At 34.1% G+C, this 20922-nt stretch overlaps 2 protein-coding genes and 1 long non-coding RNA gene across 6 annotated transcripts; 2 read left to right on the top strand and 1 right to left on the bottom strand.

Moving 5' to 3' along the window:
- Positions 1 to 1202: 1202 nt before the first annotated feature.
- Positions 1203 to 2906, bottom strand: LOC121264543. Of its 2 annotated transcripts, XR_005940520.1 has the most exons (4): positions 2671 to 2906; positions 2231 to 2576; positions 1487 to 1799; positions 1203 to 1376 (listed from the first exon to the last, which is right to left on the bottom strand). XR_005940520.1 is itself a non-coding variant. In XM_041167784.1 (3 exons), the coding sequence occupies exons 1-3, from the start codon at positions 2838 to 2840 to the stop codon at positions 1311 to 1313; spliced, it is 582 nt and encodes a 193-aa protein (XP_041023718.1). In that variant the 5' UTR covers positions 2841 to 2906; the 3' UTR covers positions 1203 to 1310. The 2 variants fall into 2 exon arrangements, 1 of the variants encoding a protein (XP_041023718.1); XM_041167784.1 differs by lacking the exon at positions 1487 to 1799.
- On the top strand, positions 2905 to 14719 carry LOC121264508 (pentatricopeptide repeat-containing protein At2g16880). Of its 3 annotated transcripts, none has more exons than XM_041167740.1 (3): positions 2905 to 3084; positions 11889 to 14405; positions 14650 to 14712. In XM_041167740.1, the coding sequence occupies exon 2, from the start codon at positions 11990 to 11992 to the stop codon at positions 14312 to 14314; it is 2325 nt and encodes a 774-aa protein (XP_041023674.1). In that variant the 5' UTR covers positions 2905 to 3084; positions 11889 to 11989; the 3' UTR covers positions 14315 to 14405; positions 14650 to 14712. The 3 variants fall into 3 exon arrangements, with proteins under 3 accessions (XP_041023674.1, XP_041023658.1, XP_041023666.1); XM_041167724.1 differs by lacking the exon at positions 2905 to 3084 and adding an exon at positions 9024 to 9251 and having other exon boundaries at positions 11670 to 14405; positions 14650 to 14719; XM_041167732.1 differs by lacking the exon at positions 2905 to 3084 and adding an exon at positions 9024 to 9251 and having other exon boundaries at positions 11670 to 14417.
- An 81-nt stretch (positions 14720 to 14800) lies between these two features.
- On the top strand, positions 14801 to 15552 carry LOC121264571. Its single transcript, XR_005940527.1, has 2 exons — positions 14801 to 14941; positions 15074 to 15552. It is a non-coding gene; the product is annotated as an uncharacterized LOC121264571 (long non-coding RNA).
- The last annotated feature ends 5370 nt before the right edge of the window (positions 15553 to 20922 follow it).

Genomic DNA, 20922 nt, shown 5'->3' with positions numbered 1-20922 from the left:
AGTGCAAGTCCTTTATAAAAACGTAGACCCTATCATAAAAAGTTTGAAAATTTCATTTTTTATTGATTGATCACACATTTTTATAAAGTGGTTGTACATTTTAGACTTGTATCTAGATTTACTTAAAAAAATTGCACTATGGGCAAAGTGGGAGCACTTTGGCGGAGACAAACTAGTATTTTATTATTATTATTTTTTTATTTTAATACTATAATGTTCTCAACGGATTGGGTGTTATTAAAACGAGTTATCTTATTCTTGAATCGATACGTGTTATTCTCGGACAGTCGGTGTTAATAAAAAATTTAAAAATTGATGTGTAATACATATAGATCATTCACGTCACTTAAATAGTAATATTTAATTTATAAAATTCATATTTTTCAAATTAAATTATACCGTATTTATGTAAACACTTTATTATAAGTGCTTTACACACCATCTGGAGCATAAAGTTTTTCTATTATAATTGCGTTCAAGTAAAAAAAGTTACCTCCGATTATCCTTTTTTTTATTAGAAAAATAGAAAAAGTCATGATCGTGTTTGAGCTTAAAACAATATATAGATTATATATTTATGCGAGGTTGGGACATGCTGTTACCATCTAATTCACAGACGAGTATCTTGCGAATCCCCGTGAGAAATCTCATCGGAAGTTTCCTAGACCAAAGTCCTTTTACAAGTTTATCTGAATGAATGCTAGTTAGTCATATAAAATTTTAGTTGATTAAAAAAAATAGACCGTAAAAGAATTATATAGTTATCGTTATTCATATCATATTTGGAGTCTATTTTTGTTGCCAAAAAGGACATATGTTCACCACTTTGGGCTTGCATCCATTTGATAAACCAAGGAGCTGATTGCTTTTCTATAGACGTTTAGAGATACTACCTTATCCAAGTTAGATAATAAGGAACTTCTAGTTTTTTGTAAAGATACCAACTTCACTATTAATGCAAGTTGACAAACTTTTTACATGATTTACTAAATTTCAGGCATGTCTTGTTTTGTTGAAGAAAAATCATATATTCCAACCATAGAATAATTGTGGGATTTTGCTATCTGTCTTAGGTTATTGCACGAACTTCATTAAGGTTGAAAAATTCAGAAGGGTATCTATCCATCTAGAGCCCATAGGGAAAATAAAGCACGATTGTATACACTACGCATTAAAGAGAAAGCAAGATGAGTGCATTTGTGTGAGATATCTAGATTATTCCTTTGGCATTTTATTGTGTGATTATATCGTAATACATACCATCTGGAATAGCAGTAGCATATGCTGAAAACAGAGCAGTTGAAAGTTAACTAGTCATTGATGGAAAAGACCACTCCGTTTTCGCGGATGAAGCTGTGTGTTGTGTGATCAACCACCTACACAGGAAATAGAAATTACAACATGTCCTCAAGTAAGTTAAACATACTTGTATGTAATAGCATGTCATGTCTAGAAACAGAGTACAGCTGAAAGGCCTTGGGTTGACCTCACAAAATAGAGCAAAGTAACTGTAATACCGAGAGGCATACAATGTTACCAGACGGATTATACATTAAGATACATAGAAAATGGGGTCAAGCCAGCCAGAATCTTCTGTTCCATTAGTTCATAGCATTGCAATGACGCAAAACTATAGCTAATCCAACCATAATAATCAGTTCCTGGTCTAGGTTTTTGCCTTTCTTCAATAGAATCCTAATTCTTCTGAACATGTGCTAATAAAGACCAACTCCATTAGATATAGCATACCAACCATGGCTTCAATACTTGCCAGTAATTCACTCTAGGTTGTTAGCAACCTATCATTAACAAAATATACAAACTAAGATGATTACATACATTTTTGCAACTTCATCCAAAGCAAAGACAAGAAAACGAGTACTAGAACATAAACACACACGTGACATGTACATCAATGAGAACACACAGGTTTGGGTATACGCAGAATTGGCTTCACAAAGGCATATCATCAGCTTGATTGATTACATCTACAATAATGCCGACCTCAATCAACTTCTGGAATTCCAATTGAATGTTCACTGACCAGGGGAGGGAAATAAATATCCCCAAATTCCTGACGGGGTAAAACTTAAATGTTCTAATCAGGGGAGTCCTAAAGCTAATCTTGAAAACAAATAAATGGATATACACAATCAAATTCCTACGTAGCTTTTGCATATTCTCCTAAAGGCATGTAAAAACCAAGAATTAGTTCAGAGAGAAAGCTCACATTGGTGTTGCTCAACTCTAAATTGTAAAAGGCCATTGTATGATCCTTAAACAGCGGCCCAGCATGCCATGTCCCTCGGTTCAGCTTAAGAAATTTGGTACCCGCAACTCTGAAAACGCGGACATCCTCGACAGCAGGAGGCACATAGAAATGACCACAAGGAGATTGCAGAATGTTCCTGCCCGTGTCATCCTTGTCTTTTTCAATGCCATCCACAATGGACGGCTTAGCAATTCCAAGATACCAAACATGACCACCAACCGAACCAAGGCATTGGGTCACACTTGCGTGATGCGTGATTGTAGAGAACTTAAGTCGTCGGTTTTTGAGTTGCATAATGTAAAACCTGTTAATATAAGCATTCCACCATCACAGATTCCTCTAAACATATTTTAGGCAAAAAGAAGAGCGAGCCTTATCATGTTTGTTAGTAATTTTACCTGGGAACGCCACGACTGAGGTCTAGTTGAGCATCTTGGGGTCCGAACTCGTCGCCGTCGGGGGAAGCCTCGATGACTTGGCCGTACTCTTCGAAGCTCGCCGGAGTGGCTTCGATTGGCTGCAGTTCTATCACCTCTGACGCCGGCTTTGAGTCACCTGAGCCATCCATTTTCCCACCCACTTTGTGAGAGACAGACAAACAGACAGACAGCGAGGATCGAGCCTATATTTGATGCAGCACTGGCAACGCAACGATTCGTGTAAGCCACGGATCAGTCTGGACTTATCCATTAAACGACGCGGCCGTTTTCACAGGATTTATTTACTACAACCTCATCTATACTATACGACGTACCTTTTCCACAACAACATATCAACGTTGTCGTTTTTTATTTGATTGGCTGGCTCCATTATTCTTCTTTTCTTCTTCTTCTCCTCGAAACCCTACACTATCTCTCACTCTCATTGTCTCTCCCAATTGCCCAAATGCCAAAACCCTAACACGCTTTTAACTATATTGCCATTGTTTTGTAAAAACAGAGTTTTATCAAACTCAGCATTGAATAGAGCAATATACTGCAACAAAAAAAAAAAAAATGTCCAAAGTAACTTCTTGGCAATGAGATAATACTTTGAATATGTTTCGATCACAACAACCCTCAAAAAGTCACAATTCAGATTACAAACAGTCTACAAAAAGTCACAATTCAGAGTTACAATTTAAATTACGACAGCCCACAAAAAGTCACAATTTATATTAAACTGTTTGGACATGAACATGAACATAACTATGGAGAGCTGCATGAGACTCGATTGGTTTTATCACTTCTAAATAGAAACTTTAAAACTAATTAGTAAAATGCTAGTTTTAGAAAATTGCTAGTTTCCCATTCTTGGAAACTAGGTAACTCGGCTTATGGACCTGGAAAAAATATCTCTATTCCAAGTTTTTAGACGTTTGGTATCATCTATTAGTGCACTAAATCACTTAGATACATATATTGTATCCACTATTCTATTCTATGTTGAATATAAATATTTGAAGCTTATGGATATCTATATATAACCCTCCCATTAATTCATCTGTTACAATAAACTAGCATGTACATTAAATCTTAGAAAATTGCTAATTTCCCATCAAACAGAAGCAAAACTTCTACTTTAGGGAAAATTAGCAACGTTTGTACCAAAACATGCTACAGATATCATGTTATGCATCAAAATGAGCTTTCCTCCGTGAGTAAATTGTTTCCTCTCATTAGTTATGAAGAAAACTAATTAAAGTAACAAATCCAGTAATGTTGTTATCATGTTTTCTTTTTAATAGAAATGATTTTCGATGAAATACATAATATACCAACAAACCAACACACAGGAGATTTTTAATCGTGAAATATACCAACAATACATTACAATCTGTAAATAAATTATTACACATTGGGGATGCAAATCTAGAAATATACCAACAATACATTACAGAAAGAAAAAACACAATACCCTTTTCCGAGTAGTTGACAATCTGCAAAACTGAGTGCTTCTGAGAAAATCAGCCAAAAAAAAAAAAAAAACCAAGGTCAATAAAATGTATGCTGGGTCTAATAGATGAAGTTCCCAGATGATTCCTATTGAGCAAAAGCCCCTATCAAGGTTGACCAGTTTCATTAATTCTTGAAACTAGGGTTGCATGAGAAAAGAAAGGAGCTAGACATACAGTACATGAAAGGAGAAGAAGCTCACACAAACCTGAAAGGAGAGAAAACGGTGTGCTCTGCTCTGTTTATGCGTGAAGAATCGAAGAGAGGCACTGTGAAAACGAGAAAAAGAGAGAAATGGGGCACTGCAAAAATAAGGGAGAGAAAACGAGAGAAAAGGTTCACTGCGAAAATGAGAGAAAGGGGGAGGGAAAATAGAATAAAAAATAATTTGCTAAATGAATAGTAATCCTTCAAATTTGAATAATCTTATAGATTTATTGTAGTTCAAAACTTCTCATCCATCTATTTGATGAAACCAATGTAGCTGAATTTTACTAAAATTCATTATATTATATATTTGACTAGAATTTTAATAAATTCAGTCAATGCCAATGCTGGTGTGGGTGCCTTTGACGATGCTCAAACAGTATTTTTTTAGTCAAGGACTCAACGGAATGAGGAAAGGAAACAACCAAAAGAGCTCAAAAATAAACGTCCGTCCGTTTACAAAAGGGCATTCAATGTCACAGAACTGAAAAGCAAGGAATCTCATGCCATTAGGAAGGAGTCCAACGGTTTAAGGACGGATTTGAAATAACAATGTTGTTTTAAACATATTTCGTGATACGGACAGTCAAATTAACGGATGTAATTCAGATTAAAAAACCAAAAATTCCATCTGAGTATCTTAAGTTTCATTTTGCATTAAAATTTCTTCGTAAGGATTTAGCAGATGATTCGGTTTTCAGGATTTATTTGCAGAAGTAAGTTCATTCGGGTTTTATCATGATATTGTCTCAAAAGAGTGTGAATAAAAATGAGACTCATATGAAAAAATTAATTTTTTAAAAATTAAATTTTAATTTTTTATTATTTTTAAAAAATACACAATATTTCCATAATTCATGACTATATTTAATAATATTCATATTGCATACACGAGGGGTGTGCTGCTTACACGAGTAAAAACGAGAGCCCATTGTTTTCAGTCCCACTGTTTTTTATTTTTAATTATTTTAAAACGAATAAGTTATTCTCTTTCATGTGACAGCACATCTTGTATATACATATATAAATACTCTTCTTTGGCCTATTTTAATATTTATTATAATCTATATACAGGCATTTTGTCGGATGCAAGCGTGAGATTCTTATTTCATTTTCACTTTTTTTTTTTTTATAGCAACGGATCTCATTCCGTTAATTGAAGAAAGACATATAAAGTTAATTTAAAATAATAAGTCAATTATAAACGTTAGTAGTATCCTAATATACTTTTGTAACTGATATAGTTTAGTCCAAATGGCTAATCTCTAAAGACCGAAGTCTAAGAGATAGCACAATTCTATTCATGATAGAGTTTGCAGTAACTAAATAACAAAATTCTATATCCGACTAGACGGAGTATGGAGAAACCAATCCTAATCTCACCGCCTAAGCGGATGGGGGACAACACCCTTCAGACCCTTCAGACCTAAGTCTGAAAGGACAATATTTTTGGATATTTTGTTTTTTTGAAAGTAAAGACAAGACATAAATAAACTACATAGAGAAAACACTGTAAAAAATGAAGAACAGTGCACAAAAAAGCTGCAGAAGGGAAAACTGACAGTCGATCTTGGAAGATCCAGAGTCGCCGGCTCGGGAGCAGCCGCACGTTGCAACGACAAAGAACTCCTTGGAGGCGCATGAGGGACACGCGCCGACGAGCTCCGGAGTTTTCATCCTGCGCGTACGGACCATGTTCCACTCCGGTTGATGCCGCATTTGGTGGACGTGTAGATCGGCGGCTGGGCGGTACATTTTTTTTTTACTTAGTAATTAAAGAATTGATTTTAAGTGTATTGGTATATTTTTTTTTATTTTTTAAAAATATTGAAATGTATTAAAAAATATAAAAAAGAAAAAAGAAAAAAAAAATTACTTTGGACGGTACCAGTGGGACGGCATAATGACTGATAATCGATGAGGGTACAAAGATTAGGGAGTAATCTAGCTCTTCAGTAAAAGGCAGAAGAATGGCGACAAGCAATGTCTGGAAATTCCATTCCTGGACCTCAAAATAGGCACAAAGGTTGATGGGCAAGCATGACCTTTAAAAGTTAAAGATTATGAATGAAAGGAAAGGACAATTTTCGTTCGTTGGATTGCAAAATCAAAGAATCTTTCAATAGGATTAGAACGCAGATCCACTACTCTGTCTTTCCAAGTATCACATCTTTAGCTTCATTAATTTTGGAAGCTAGGTAATGGCTACCACCTGCATCAGGATGGTTGGCGACCATGACTCTTCTATGTGCTTCTTTGACCTTAACCGGGGTTGCATTCTCTCTGTTAAACCATATGAAAGAATAATGGTTTTCATCCAATACAAAAGGTAGAAAAACAAATTCGTAATAGGATGGGTAAATAAAACTAGGCTGTGAACAAGACAGGAAGTGGCAATAAAAAAAGGAGGTGCCAAAGGTGAAACAAACCGATATACAACATGAGATCAGCAGCATTAGTTACTAAGATTGCTTGACTGAGTCACAACAGTAACTTTTTGTAACATTAAAAAATGGGAAGCCCCTTTTTGGATCTTGAACAATCCTTAATATAAAATGGAACTACAGAACTGAATCCCATAACATGTCAGTTCCAGCATGTTTATGACCCATAGCCCACAGATAAAAACCACTAATATAATCCGATCCTTATACTGCCAAAACTTGTTCTTAGCTCTCCAAGTCTTCTGAGAAATCCTAGGACTTTTTCTAACTACAACATTCTAACAGGCAACCAAAAAAATGACATTCTAGCCTTGTTAAGTTTACAAAATTATGAATTTCTTAAGTTCGTCTTTACCCGATTACTACAACTAGAGTTCTCATTTTTTATGTGTTCACTTAATCCAAGTAATTACTTTATCCATGTTAAGTAACAGTTTAGAAATTCGTCTCAATTAACAAAATTCTTGGAGAGGAAGGGTTGTGGAGTTTTTGGCCAGCTAGTAAGGCATCTGAGGTAACACTCAAATTGTAGCTATGTGAAAGATGATACTGATCTGTCTATGGTGGTGCATATTGATGGAGAGGAATGACGAAGTTTTGAGAATCGTGAATGGACAATGGACGAGATTAGAACTTTATTTCTTCATACTTTATTCTATTGATCGATTGTAATAGATTTTAATGGCATGAATGTACATGATTTCCTTGTATCTTTAGACACTCATGCATAGGTGTGGCTCTTGTATATGTCCCGTATATTTGGTCTTGCCCATTTTAATAAAATTCTTATTTACTAATAAAACAAGACTAACAAAATTTTTAAATCCGCTCTATAGTGCACTCAACATGATCCATGCAACCATTTTTCTTTCCTCTAAGTCTCAAGTATATATATTTAGGGGGTGTAAATTTGAACTGGAAAACCGGACCGAACCAGACGGACTAGTTTTGAACCAGTCTGGTCTGGGATCAGTTCTTGTAACCGTAAAACCGGCCAGACCCGGTTCTATGGTTTCCAAGACCAGATCAGCCTGGTTGGGAAAAAAAATAAAAAAAGTAAAAATTATATATATATATAAGTTTTATATATAATATATAATTATATATGAAATAATTTCATATTATAATTTATAAATTATAACATAAAATGTTAATTTTAAATATGAATATTTCTGATTTGTTTGATCACATGCTATTAATATAATTATATATAAGATAATGTTATTATAATTTATAAAATAAAAGTTTAATCTTAAATATGAAAATTTAATTTATCATATGCTTTAAACATAAAATATATAGTTAAATTATTAATAACACTTTATTTTTGGCTATACTAATATATAACTAAATATACTGATATATTATATATAGCTAAATAATCACTATACTAAATAATCACATATAAAATAATGATATAGTAATTAGTTAATACTAATTACTAATACTGAATTACTATATTAATACTATCACTATAATAAATTACTACTAATACTATTACTATAATACTATCAATAATATAGTTATAATAAATTAAATTCACTATAACAATTAACAAACTCATTATAGCTATAGTTATACTTATAGTTTAATATAGACTATATTTATATTATATAGCTATACTAATAGTATAATATTAATACTATTATATAGTCTAATTGATATTAATAATCTAATATAGAATATAGTTATAGTTATACTAATATAGTTATACTAAATCACTATAACTAATACTAATATATAGCTATACCAATAGTCTAATATTAATACTATTATATAGTTTAATATATTATATAACTAATCCTAATATATGTACTAATACTAATAGTTTAATATAAACTATAGTTATAGTTATACTAATATAGTTATACTAAATCACTATAACTAATACTATACTCTAGTATATAAATCACCATAATTTTTTTTAATAGGTTAAATCACTATAACAAAATATATATAACTATAAATAATATTAGTATTAGTACAGTATATAGTATTATTATGATAGTATCACTATAATAGTATAATATATAGTTAGTATTATAATATATACTATATATAAACTATACTATATATTTTATATATTATGCATATAGACTAAATTTTAGTCCCAAAGGCCAAATGGCGTCGTTTAATGGGCGATTACGGTAACATAACTCCCACACCCCCCCCCCCCCCCCCCGCCCGCCCCTCCCTCCCCGCTCGACCATCTCTGCTCTGCCTCTCGAGTCCCTGAGTCCCCGCAGCCGTCTCTCACGCCCAGCCCTTCTCTCACGCCGTCAACAGCCCCTCGCCGTCGACACTGTTGGTCCGTTCTGTTCTCCTCCGCTTCCAGTTGTTCCCGAGGTTACAGAATCACAGATATTGTTTTCCCCTCTCTCGGCGAGCTAATCGGTATGTGAACATATATATGCTTTTTAATTTTCAGAATCTTACATTTACTTCATGAATCATTACAATGTTTCAATTCATTGCTAATTGATTCATTTCATTTAGGGTTTTTATCGAATTTACAGATTTGAGATTTAGGGTTTTTTACAGATTTCGAAATCTGATTAGGGTTTATATTTTTTAGTTTTTTTTGTATAGCTCCCCATCAAGCTGAATCTGTATTTTATAATTGTGGAAGGTATAATTTGATATTTGATATTTTAGGATTTAGGGTTTATATATGTTGTATAGCTCCCCATCGAGGATGAACATGTATAGTTCCCCATCGAGGATGAACATGTATAGTTCCCCATCCAGCTGAAAATAGCTTGATTTCTTTCCTTTTTGTTTTTGTGGGTAATTTTGTTTGTTTGCTCATATAGATCTGTTAGTAGATTTGAACCTGATAATTTTTTTTTGGGTTGCATGGATGTCAATCAGTTATTCTACTGGTTTGGTTTCTTGTTTGTTCTGTGTTTTCTTGAATCATTACAATGTTTTCCTGCATTGTGTGTATTCTCTATTTGAATTTCTTTATGTGTTTATTCTAAGTGTATTCTTTTTGTGTGTATTCTTTATGATCTTTCTTGCTCCGTGTGTATTCTCTATTTGATTTTTCTGCTATTTCATTGATGATTTTTCTTTCTCTATTAATCTTTATTCTGTGTGTATTGATATAAGGAACCCAAAAGCTTTTTCTCTTGTGCTATGTAACGAGAGGGAGGGTACTTTGCCCTTTTGGGTTGATGTTGCAATTCATATACTTGAGATTCCTTTATAAAAAAAGTCAGTTTTGGTTGATCCTTCTTTTTTTTTTTTGTTGTTGTATTTTTTGTGAACTGGCATCAATATGTGCATAACTGCATACTGTAAAAACTTGAATGAGCTTCTGGTTTAGGGTTTATTTTGTTGTTACAGTTTTTTTTTTTTTTTAATATCAGATTTTATATTTTTATAGCAGATTTTTCTATAGCAGTTTTTTTGCTATAGCAGATTTTTTTATAGCACATTTTTTATGGCAGCAGATTTTTTACATGGGAGCAGTTTTTTTATGGCAGATGATCAAAACCGGAAAACCGGATCGAACTGGTAAAACCGGAAGTATTGGTTTAGGGGGGTAACCGGTACGTAATCGGTTTTTGAAAATGCAAAACTGGTACATACCAGTTCGGTCCTAAATTTTGTCTAAAACCGGACCAGACCGGTTACACCCCTAACTTGTTTCTGTGGATTTTACATATGCTGATTTTTACTGTGAATCTTCACATGAACTTTGAAATCCAACTTTTCCTTATATATCTGCTCAATCTGTTATGTTAAATCATTTGCAGATTGTTTCAACTAATTATAATATCAACTTACCTATAAAAAATGATACTTCAGTAACTTGATAGACAACAAAACTACTGACATATTGTTGCTCTGCTGATGGTTTAGATATATATTGGACATCATTTTAAGCTAGGCTAATCTTTCATAAAGCTTTTGTTTGTTGTCTTGCAATATATTGGACACGATATCAATTAAAACAAGAAAGAAAATTATGGCTGAGAAAACGGGAGGTTTTATACTCTTTGAATTAAATGCATTTGCTTGGTCAATTCTGAACAGATAGGCAAGAAGTTCTAAGTTGCCTCGCTAGCTGTTGCATTAATTGAGTCATAGATTCCACATTAGTTTTAAATAATACATCATTCTTATTGAATCAATGTGTATTAATTTCTTCTCTTATATGCTAGTAACTAGCACTTTGAATCCAAATGCACTTTCTGTCCTTCAAGAAGGAAAATCATAATTAACCCAATTGAAGCTTTTAAAACAGTGTCAGATCTCATGGCCATAATTGAAGAACAATGGTGGATAATCATAATTAATTGCCTTCTAAATTGAAAATTAAATAAATATAAGAAGAAAAACTAGAGTATATGCATTTGCTTGAATTATGCGTTTGTTAGTTGAATTTTTTTATTTTTTAAATCTGGTTACATACTTTTATTCATTGAAAACTATTGAGTTCAACTCATATAAAATGTTTGATTCTTGCCAAACATTATTGCTGCACCTAATCAATTGTACTTATAAAACATTATTGCCAAACACTAGCACATGCATTTGCAAGCATACAATGGACTATTTTGGGTGATAATGAATCTGATATGCATCTTTTCTATGACTGCCCTTTGGCTAGCTAGGACTTTTTGGGTGCATTTCTTGACATTATTTTGATGTATTGTCATTAATTTCAAGACCATTTTGAGGTGCTGCAATCTTTATACATAAAACCATCAATTTTTATACTCATTTTCTGTACTCTCTTTTAATATTCTATTTGAATATAATATGCAAAACTAGTTAATGAGCTTTTTGAATTCTTGGCTGCAGGAATTGACAATGGACTATTATTTGGTGTGAGATTAAATCACCGGCAATGCAACAATTGGTGTAAGCCACGGATCAGTTTGGACTTATCCATTAAACAACGGGGCCGTTTTCACTGGATTTATTTACTACAACCTCATCTATACTATATGACGTACCTTTTCCACAACAACATATCAACGTTGTTGTTTTTTATTTGATTGGCTGGCTCCATTCTTCTTCTTCTTCTTCTTCTTCTCTAAGAAACCCTACACTATCTCTCACTCTCATTGTCTCTCCCAATTGCTCAAATGCCAAAACCCTAACGCGCTTTTAGATACGCCATGGATACCCACTCACCTCCAAAGCCTCAATTAATCCAACCGCAACTCCTTCAAACCATAGCCCAAATCCTGACCTCCTCGAATGCCCCACTCCATTCACTGACCCCTTACCTTCCCCACCTGACCCAACCCATCCTCCTTTCCCTGCTTTCCTCAAAAACTCTAGCCTCCCGTCCTTACACCCTCCTCTCCTTCTTCAGGTTTCTCCAATCCCACTCTCCCTCGCTCACCGCCTCCCCTAATTGCCTCCTCTCTATCCTCCCCTCCCTCTTCTCCCACAGCAAATTCTCCGACGCCAAGTCCCTCCTTGTCTCCTTCATCGCCTCTGATCGCCAGCACCAGCTGCACCGCCTCATCCTCCACCCTAGTCCCGAGGTCCCCAAGCCCTGTAGAGCACTTCTAGACACTTCCATTGGTGCCTATGTGCAGTTGAAACAACCCCACCTCGCCGCACAGATTTTCAAGAAGATGAAGCGGCTTCGCCTCCCTCCCAAGTTACTCACCTGCAATACTCTCCTCAATGCCCTGGTAAGACACCCATCTTCTTATTCCATAGCCCTGTGCAAGGAAGTCTTTAACGATGCTGTTAAGTTGGGAGTGAAGCCAAATACAAACAGTTTTAATATTTTGATATATGGCTATTGTTTGGAGAACAAGTTTGGAGAAGCTCTGGACTTGGTTAATAAGATGGGCGATTTTGGCTGTTCACCCGATAATGTGACTTACAATACGATTTTGGACGCGTTTTGTAAAAAGGGGAGGTTAAAGGAAGCGAGGGACTTGTTGCTGGATATGAAGAATAGAGGATTGTTGCCAAACAGGAACACGTATAACATATTGGTCTGTGGGTATTGTAAATTGGGGTGGTTGAAGGACGCTGCAAAGATTATGGAGTTGATGACGCAGGACAAATGGTTGCCAGATGTTTGGACTTATAATATGCTGATCTGGGGGTTGTGTAAAGAGGGTAAGATTGAAGAAGCTTTAAGGCTAAGAGACGAGATGGAGAATTTGAAGTTGTTGCCAGATGCGGTCACTTATAACACGTTGATCGATGGGTGTTTTGAGTGGCAGAGCAGTTCGGATGCATTTAACTTGATTGAGGAAATGGGTGAGAGGGGAGTGAAGCCGAATACAGTTACTCACAATATAATGGTTAAGTGGTTTTATAAGGAAGGGAAAATGGATGAAGCAAGTGATGCTGTGAAGAAGATGGAAGAAAGTGGGTTTTCTCCCAATTGTGTTACCTACAATACTTTGATAAATGGGTATTGTAAAGCAGGGAACATGGAGAAAGCGTTTAGAATGATGGATGAGATGGGTAGGAAAGGCTTGAAGATGGATGTTGTTACCCTTAATACTATTCTACACACTCTTTGTGGGGAGAAGAAGCTTGACCAAGCATACAAGTTGCTTACTGGTGCCAGTAAGCGTGGTTATATTCTTGATGAGGTAAGTTATGGAACTTTGATGATGGGATACTTTAAGGATGAAAAGCCAAGCAAAGCCTTGGAGGTCTGGGATTCACTGAAAAAGAAAGGGATCCTTCCCAGTATTATCACGTATAACACTATAATTGGAGGGCTATGCCGGTTTGGAAAAACTGATCAAGCAATAGACAAGTTGAATGAGCTTCTAGAGAGTGGTTTTGTCCCTGATGAAACTACGTACAACACAATTATACATGGTTATTGCCGGGAGGGTGACATTGAGAAAGCATTTCAGTTCCACAACAAAATGGTTGATAATTCATTTAAGCCGGATGTAATTACATGTAATATTCTTCTCCATGGACTTTGTAGAGAGGGAATGCTGGAAAAGGCTCTTAAGCTTTTCAACACGTGGATTTCGAAGGGGAAATTTATTGATGCAGTTACTTACAACACATTGATATCGAGCCTATGTAAAGAAGGGAGATTTGAGGATGCTTTTGATCTTCTCGCAGAAATGGAAGAGAAGAAATTAGGGCCCGATCGGTATACATATAATGCCATCCTTGGTGCGCTTACAGATGCAGGTAGGATTAAAGAAGCAGAGGAGTTCATGTCAAAAATGGTTGAAAATGAAACTCTACATGATCAGCCCTCACAAATGCCCGAGGAAGATGTGGTAACTCACGAATCCTTAGAGGAATCTGATTCAAGTTCTATTGCTTATTCCGAACAGATCAGTGAGCTGTGTACTCAAGGGAAATACAAGGACGCAATGCGCTTTTATGAAGAATCAACTCAAAAAGGTGTCACCCTCAATAAATCAACCTTATTTAATTTGATGGATGGGCTGATCAAGAGGCGAAAGAGTATATCAAAGGCTGCTCGAATGTAGTGACTCCTACATCTCTTATGGATGGTATCCAATGGTGTTGCTCATCATCATGCTTCTGCATGGCTTTGCACATAGATGGTAAGAAATTCAGGTTTTTTTTAAAAGTACTTTTTCATTCTTATTACTTCAATTACTTAAATGGTTCTGATGAAGAGTGGAGCTATTAATGACCTAGAGAGGATGATGTTTAAAAAATCATTTGTATACTATTTGACTCATGTTGGAAGGTGATGTAACTGTAAGAAGAGGTGCTACTGTTATATGATGATAATTTATGATACCGAGTCAGTTATTTCCTCTTTTATTCTTTATTAAAAGAATTACCTATGTTACAGGCTCACTCAACAAAGGATATAGCTCAAGGTGAAAACGGGCTGATGGATGATCTGATGTTTTCTCAATTTAATTAAAGGCTATCTAGCCAAGAATGGGGATAGTTTTAAAATGGGAACCTACAGATTGCTACAAGTTGACACAGGAGAAAATTCTGCATAATGTTCTGGCAACTATGGCTTGGCACAAGGCAGAGGAGGATGTTCTACTTAAGATAAAAGCCACCTCTGCAGGAACGAGGAAAAGATATCCTCCCTTGTGCTTTTGCTGATGCTCTCCTTATTTTCTGTGAAGGTGAAACCAACTGTCCTCTGTGTTGATTATTGCCTTGAGGTGTTTTGGCAGCTCTCCAGACTTTCTCCTAACCCTGACAAGAGCAACGTGTTTGGCAAGAACAGATCTTGAGATTGCTTGGATATAATGCAGCTTGTCTTCCTGTTAGGTACCTATATGTGCCACTGATCTCTTCCAGACTCGAAGGATTCAACTGCAGAACTCTAATGTGCCACTGAAATTGATTGGGCCAGAAAGGACAGAAAATGAGTTACTAGAGTGACTTCTTGTTAATTGTTAGAGCATTGTGGTTGTCAATAAGCTCGAGCTTAAACGGCATCCCTTCGTTTCAGGAATAGTGGAAGGTTACCGGATTTAACACAAATGGGTGCATTTGAGACTTACAATAAAACAATGGAGCACCAAACTGCAATCAAGATCAATGCATGGTGGTGCTTTCTATACATTGGTCTCATAATTTATCTTCTTTTCGTTGAAGTTATGTTTAATTTTGCATGTAATTTATTTTGACATTTTTGTAGAATTCCCAAGCTGTACAGAAAAGGGGAAAAATGGAAAAGACAGAATTTGGCTGATGTGCCTTCTAAACGCGATATGTATATATTATGAGAAATGCTTGGGGTTCGATTTTGGGTCTCGAGCACAGAGACTTTTTTTAACTTGGTGATTAAGTAAATAAGTGTTTATCTAAATGACGTTATGAAATATTTAATGATATAAAAAATGTATGGAAAAAAAAATCAAAAAGAAAAAAGAAGAAGACATTTAGTCTTTGAGAAATGCTATTATACCGATAGAGTTTGTTCTCTCATTTTGACTGTTTATATATTTAATTTTTTTTATTTAATAATTAAGAAAGTGACTTTTCATATATTGATGTATTTTTTTTTTTATTTTTTACAAATATTTAAATATGTTAAAATAAATATGAAAAGGAAAAAAATAAAAAAATAAAAAATATAAATTTATAATAGGCGGCACGCCCAGCGGTTAATAAGCGGTAGTCTAGCACTACTCAGCCTTATCTGGACATTTTTGTCAAGCTACACCCACGGCGAGTGTAGCACGACTCATATCAGAAGGAACTCATCCTTTATTTCTCTTTGCAGAGATGTTGATCTTTTAGTTTCTCGAGACAATGTACCGACGCATATTGCTGGACTTCAGTGCTACTTTGCCATACCGATAACTTAATCCAATCAATGCTACTTTCGACCTTTCCTTTCATTTTTTTTTTCTTTTCTTTTTTAAATAAACTTCTATACATTATGAGTAGTGAAGATGATATTAATTACTCTTCTTATTTTAAGAGGACGGGGAGGTCATAATTTTATAAAGATCATGATACTACTTCGGTTGTGCAATATTCCTATACATGCTGTGTGCACTTTTTGGTGACGACGAAAAGTAATTTGATGGGTCTTGAGTTTTGACTTCCTTTTAGAATCAAAATTCCTCGTGATCTGTGCTTTGTTTTTCCTTGTGCATTACGTCAGAATTAGTTAGTTTGATCATATTCAGTTTAATTTGGCCCATGTGGCAGTCAGTCATATTCCTTTTGGGACATTTCGCACTTATAACCAAACAAAGACTCTGTTATGTTCCATGGAATTAAGCAACTTTTAGTGGACAGAAACTTTGGTCCGGTAAAGAAAAATTTTATTGTCTTGTTTTGGCGGAAATGAAAAGATGGGTGGGGATCCATTAATTTCAGGTGTTAGTCTTGTGACTTGATGGAAGGGTAACGTTTGTTTCGGGCAATATAATAAATTCATATATTATATTATATTATTCCATTCTCTTCCCCACCCTTCTCCCCTATATATAGCTGTCTTAGGGCCCACATTATTCTTTTCTTTTCTTGATTATCAATTAGCTTATCATATTGCATTAATGATGCAAATTAATTTTGCTAATTAATCTTTCATGATAATGTTTCACGTCATTTTCCATGAATAATTAAATGAACTAGAATGCAATGCTCTTTGATCTCAGCCATTAATATCTATCATGCATTAATTCCTTTCGATGACAATAGTATATATGTACATGATGAAATACATTACTTCTTCTTCTTATTTTTTAAACTCTAAATAAAAATAAGAAAATAATTCAATACATGCATCGATCCTGCAAAATAGTCATGCAGGAATGAAGCAGCACTATCTATAGTAGTATACTAGGGGGACAAGGGAGTAGGCCAGGACACCAACCTCCTTTCCGTTTTGGTTGCCAATATCACCACCTAATTAAAAAGCTTTTTCCGATAAACATTTCCGTTATTATATGTATATATTTCATTATGATCTCTATCATTATTATCTGATCTACCTTTTGATCTTTCCCTATTTATTATAATTTAACTTTGGTATGCGCTTCTTCATCTTCTCATGACCAATTTCAGGTCCATTAATGAAGATCATCGAATCTTATAAATGTCCCTTTGGTTCTAAATCTTTTTTCCCCCATTGTCTTGCTTAGTGGGAACGCAATGCTTTTGTTTGATATAAACAATAAGGGTGTTCGAATCAGATGCTTTCTTGAAGCCCACCAAGACCGAAATCTCTAGCATCCAGTACGAATATTAAATTAACCCATGAGGATCGATCATGTCATTCCTCACAAGTTGGATCTTGATTTCTTCAGTTGGGGTAGGAGAAGTGGTATCCAACCTTACCTTTGATTGACATGCTAGCTGCATAGTACCTAACTAGTGGAATCTAGAAGTACCCCTTGTGCTCGAAATAAAAAAAAAAAAAAAAAAAAAAAAAAAAAAAAAAAAAAAAGAAAGAAAGAAAGAGAGCAACGTCACTACAAGAAAAAGTAGCGATGAAAACATATTCATTTTTATTATAAATAGTCATTTCGTTTGAAATAACTGATCGTAAATACACAATTTTCTTGTAGTGCGTCTAGCTAGCTAGATTAATCCTACAAGAAATGATCATTTTCTTCATTTGAATTATGTGCAATATCTTGATAAGTTGGCTTATACATCCAGCTAATCGATTTGTTGGTAGATCTATATATATAATACAGAGGTTCAGTCAAACTCATTCCTATGCTTTTTGTAATATTTTTGCCTCAAATTAATTCATCGTTTCATCATTGCGTCAAAGCTGTGATGAGCTGCCACCGTAGTTCTTCTTATATGATATATGCATCATTGCAGGGATTATTAAACATCGAATTCATAAATATTGCCTCCCAATCACTAGCTAGCTAGGAGTAGTACTCTTCCAACAAATTAACCTATATAGCTAACCTTTAAGGGTCGATTTGGTAAAAAGAAATTCCTCACGTTTTAATTTTTTATAAAAAGGAAAAAAAAAAAAAAAAAAACTTGTCTGATTTATTAGAAGCAAATGTTGCATGCCCCGACTTTATTACTTAAACACTTAAATTAATTAATTGCTTTTGGGAAGCAGCCATGGGTTTGCTTTTCAAACTTCCACACACACAAATTAATATTATGCATGTTTTCAAAATTTTCATTTCGAAACGTAATTTATTTATATTTTCAATTTATAATAGAATCAATTAATTAATTAGATATGAATGTTGAGACGGACGAAAAATTTGCCAGGTGGCATAATTTAATTTCTTAACAATTAACTAAGGGTACAGGTGACTAATTAATTACCCTTACATGATTATGACAAGGGGATCAAAGCCCAATCAAATTAATTACCAGATTGTTTTTTTCAAAAAATTAATTACCAGATTAGCTTATATATATATATATATATATATATATATATATATATATATCGAACATAAGAAATTCTGCAAAATAAACTTGTGTCTTTATTTGATTCGGGATATATAGTACTTTTGCTTTGATTTATATATAACTTGTTTCAACTTTACGCCAAACTTTATGACTATATATATATATATATCTTTTCACAAACCCACAATATTATTCCCACTAGCTACCATTAGTACTTGTGGGAAAAATCCCATGCATGCATGCATAGATAACCCAGTTGTTGCTTAAATTCCCATTTGCATCTCTTTTTATGCAATTAGAAGTTTGAAAAGAAAACAGTACGTACGTGTGGGAAACCTTATCAAACAAGTCCAACAAAGCAACGACGCGTGACCAGTGTTTTATATAAAACACTGGTCCACGCGTCGTTGCTTAGATTTATATATATATATATATATGTTAATACTTAAAATGGAGGCCAGTTTTCAAAATTGACTTAGATCCCACAAGTTAAGCTAATTAATCATCTCGTTAATTGTAAATTTATTTATTTTTTTGAACCAATGTTCTAAATTTATTTGATTAGTGATGACAGTAGTACTATTTCTTATAAAGCACATACATAATAGTATATATGTTAGAACATGACCTAGTTCTTGGAATATGCATGGATGTATCAATATTAATTTTGGAAAATCTTATGATCATTTGCATTAATTAAATCTTATGCCTGCATTTAGTTATTTTCATCAAGAATTCTAGATTTTTTTTTCTTTTTTTTTGTAATCTTAAATATTATTACTCCTGTTATATTTTTCAAATCATGATATGATACGAAATTAATTGAGAAGAAATTATTAATTTCCAAAAGATTAGAACTATTTCGTGATAAAGTTAATCTGATTTTTTTTTTAATAAATCCTTGTTAAAAATACAAATTACACCCTGCATTACTTATGTATGTGTCGTCTTAATTGTGTGTGTTGTACGTGCAGTACAAGAAGTCAATTGATGCAGAATGTTTCATCCTCTTCTAGCGGCCTTCGTGTCTCAAATTCTGTGGGTGGCATTATTATATTAGAAAGAATATGAGTTAATACATAATAGTCTTGACGAACGAACGTTTAGAATCTTCGAGTTGTCCTGATCAAATACATGAGATTTATGTACTTTTATTGTCAATCTCATGTACTAATTATATTTGATTTTTCTCGATCTGGGTCATTGCGTTTTGCTAGCTAGATCTTGATCATTATTATTATTATTTTTTATTTTTTTGTTTTTATTCAGTAAAGTTAATTGGGAAAACAAATACAGCTAGTTTCACCAATTAATATGCCTTTGTTAAAACCATGAAGGTGTTCTTAATTAATTACTTCATGTACTGAAGCAATATTCCTACGCAAAAAAGTACTAGATGATCACGATCAGGGTTAGGGTTCATTTTCTTTATTTACAATATAGAATATTCCTTAATTCCACTATTAAGTACGACTTCTACCATTTGTTCGACTTTTGATCCAAGAATTAGCTGGACAGCTAGGGAATAAACATTCCTGCTTATATTTAACAAACCTAAGTAAACTTTTGTTGGTTTATTGATAATGACGGCCCTCGATTAGTATATCTTTAATTAATGATGTTGTAAAATGCTGTCACTTGTCAGACGTTGTCATAAGCTGATTAGTCCATTAATCCAGCTTTTTAGTGAATATAACTATTAATGTTGTTCAGGATCAGTACTAAAAAGGAGGGCCCATGCATGCAGTAGCACCAATATTGTCTGTAGCAGCGTTTTTCTTGCTTGATAATTCAGTGTCTTTTAACAAGTTAAGGTCCACACGCAAAAGACTAGCTAGCTTGCATATATGACTTCTTGAAGCAATGACAGGATATTATCTATGGATGAACATTAATTAGCTAGCATTAATATATAATATAGTACTCAGAATATTGCTAAGATAAGAAAGATCAACCAAATTATATATGTTGGGTTGTGTTAGAGATTAAGATCATGCTTACATGACATAGCCTTGTTTTTGAGGAAAACTGTGATGTTGCGTTGCTTACGTACGAATATTACTTACAGATAATTTCAACTGTAGATCATGCGTGTGCTTAATTAACTCATGACATACATACCTCCAAAATGCATGCATGCATGAATATTAGTATACTACTGTACATGACTCATTTTAATCTAGCTGTACATGCATGCATGTATAAATGATACATACATACGTGTATTAACACGACTCGAGCTTGCTGC

The sequence above is a fragment of the Juglans microcarpa x Juglans regia genome, chromosome 1D (genome assembly GCF_004785595.1).
Source record: "Juglans microcarpa x Juglans regia isolate MS1-56 chromosome 1D, Jm3101_v1.0, whole genome shotgun sequence".
NCBI classification, from domain to species: Eukaryota; Viridiplantae; Streptophyta; class Magnoliopsida; order Fagales; family Juglandaceae; genus Juglans; species Juglans microcarpa x Juglans regia.
This window is presented reverse-complemented; position numbering and strand designations above follow the sequence as displayed.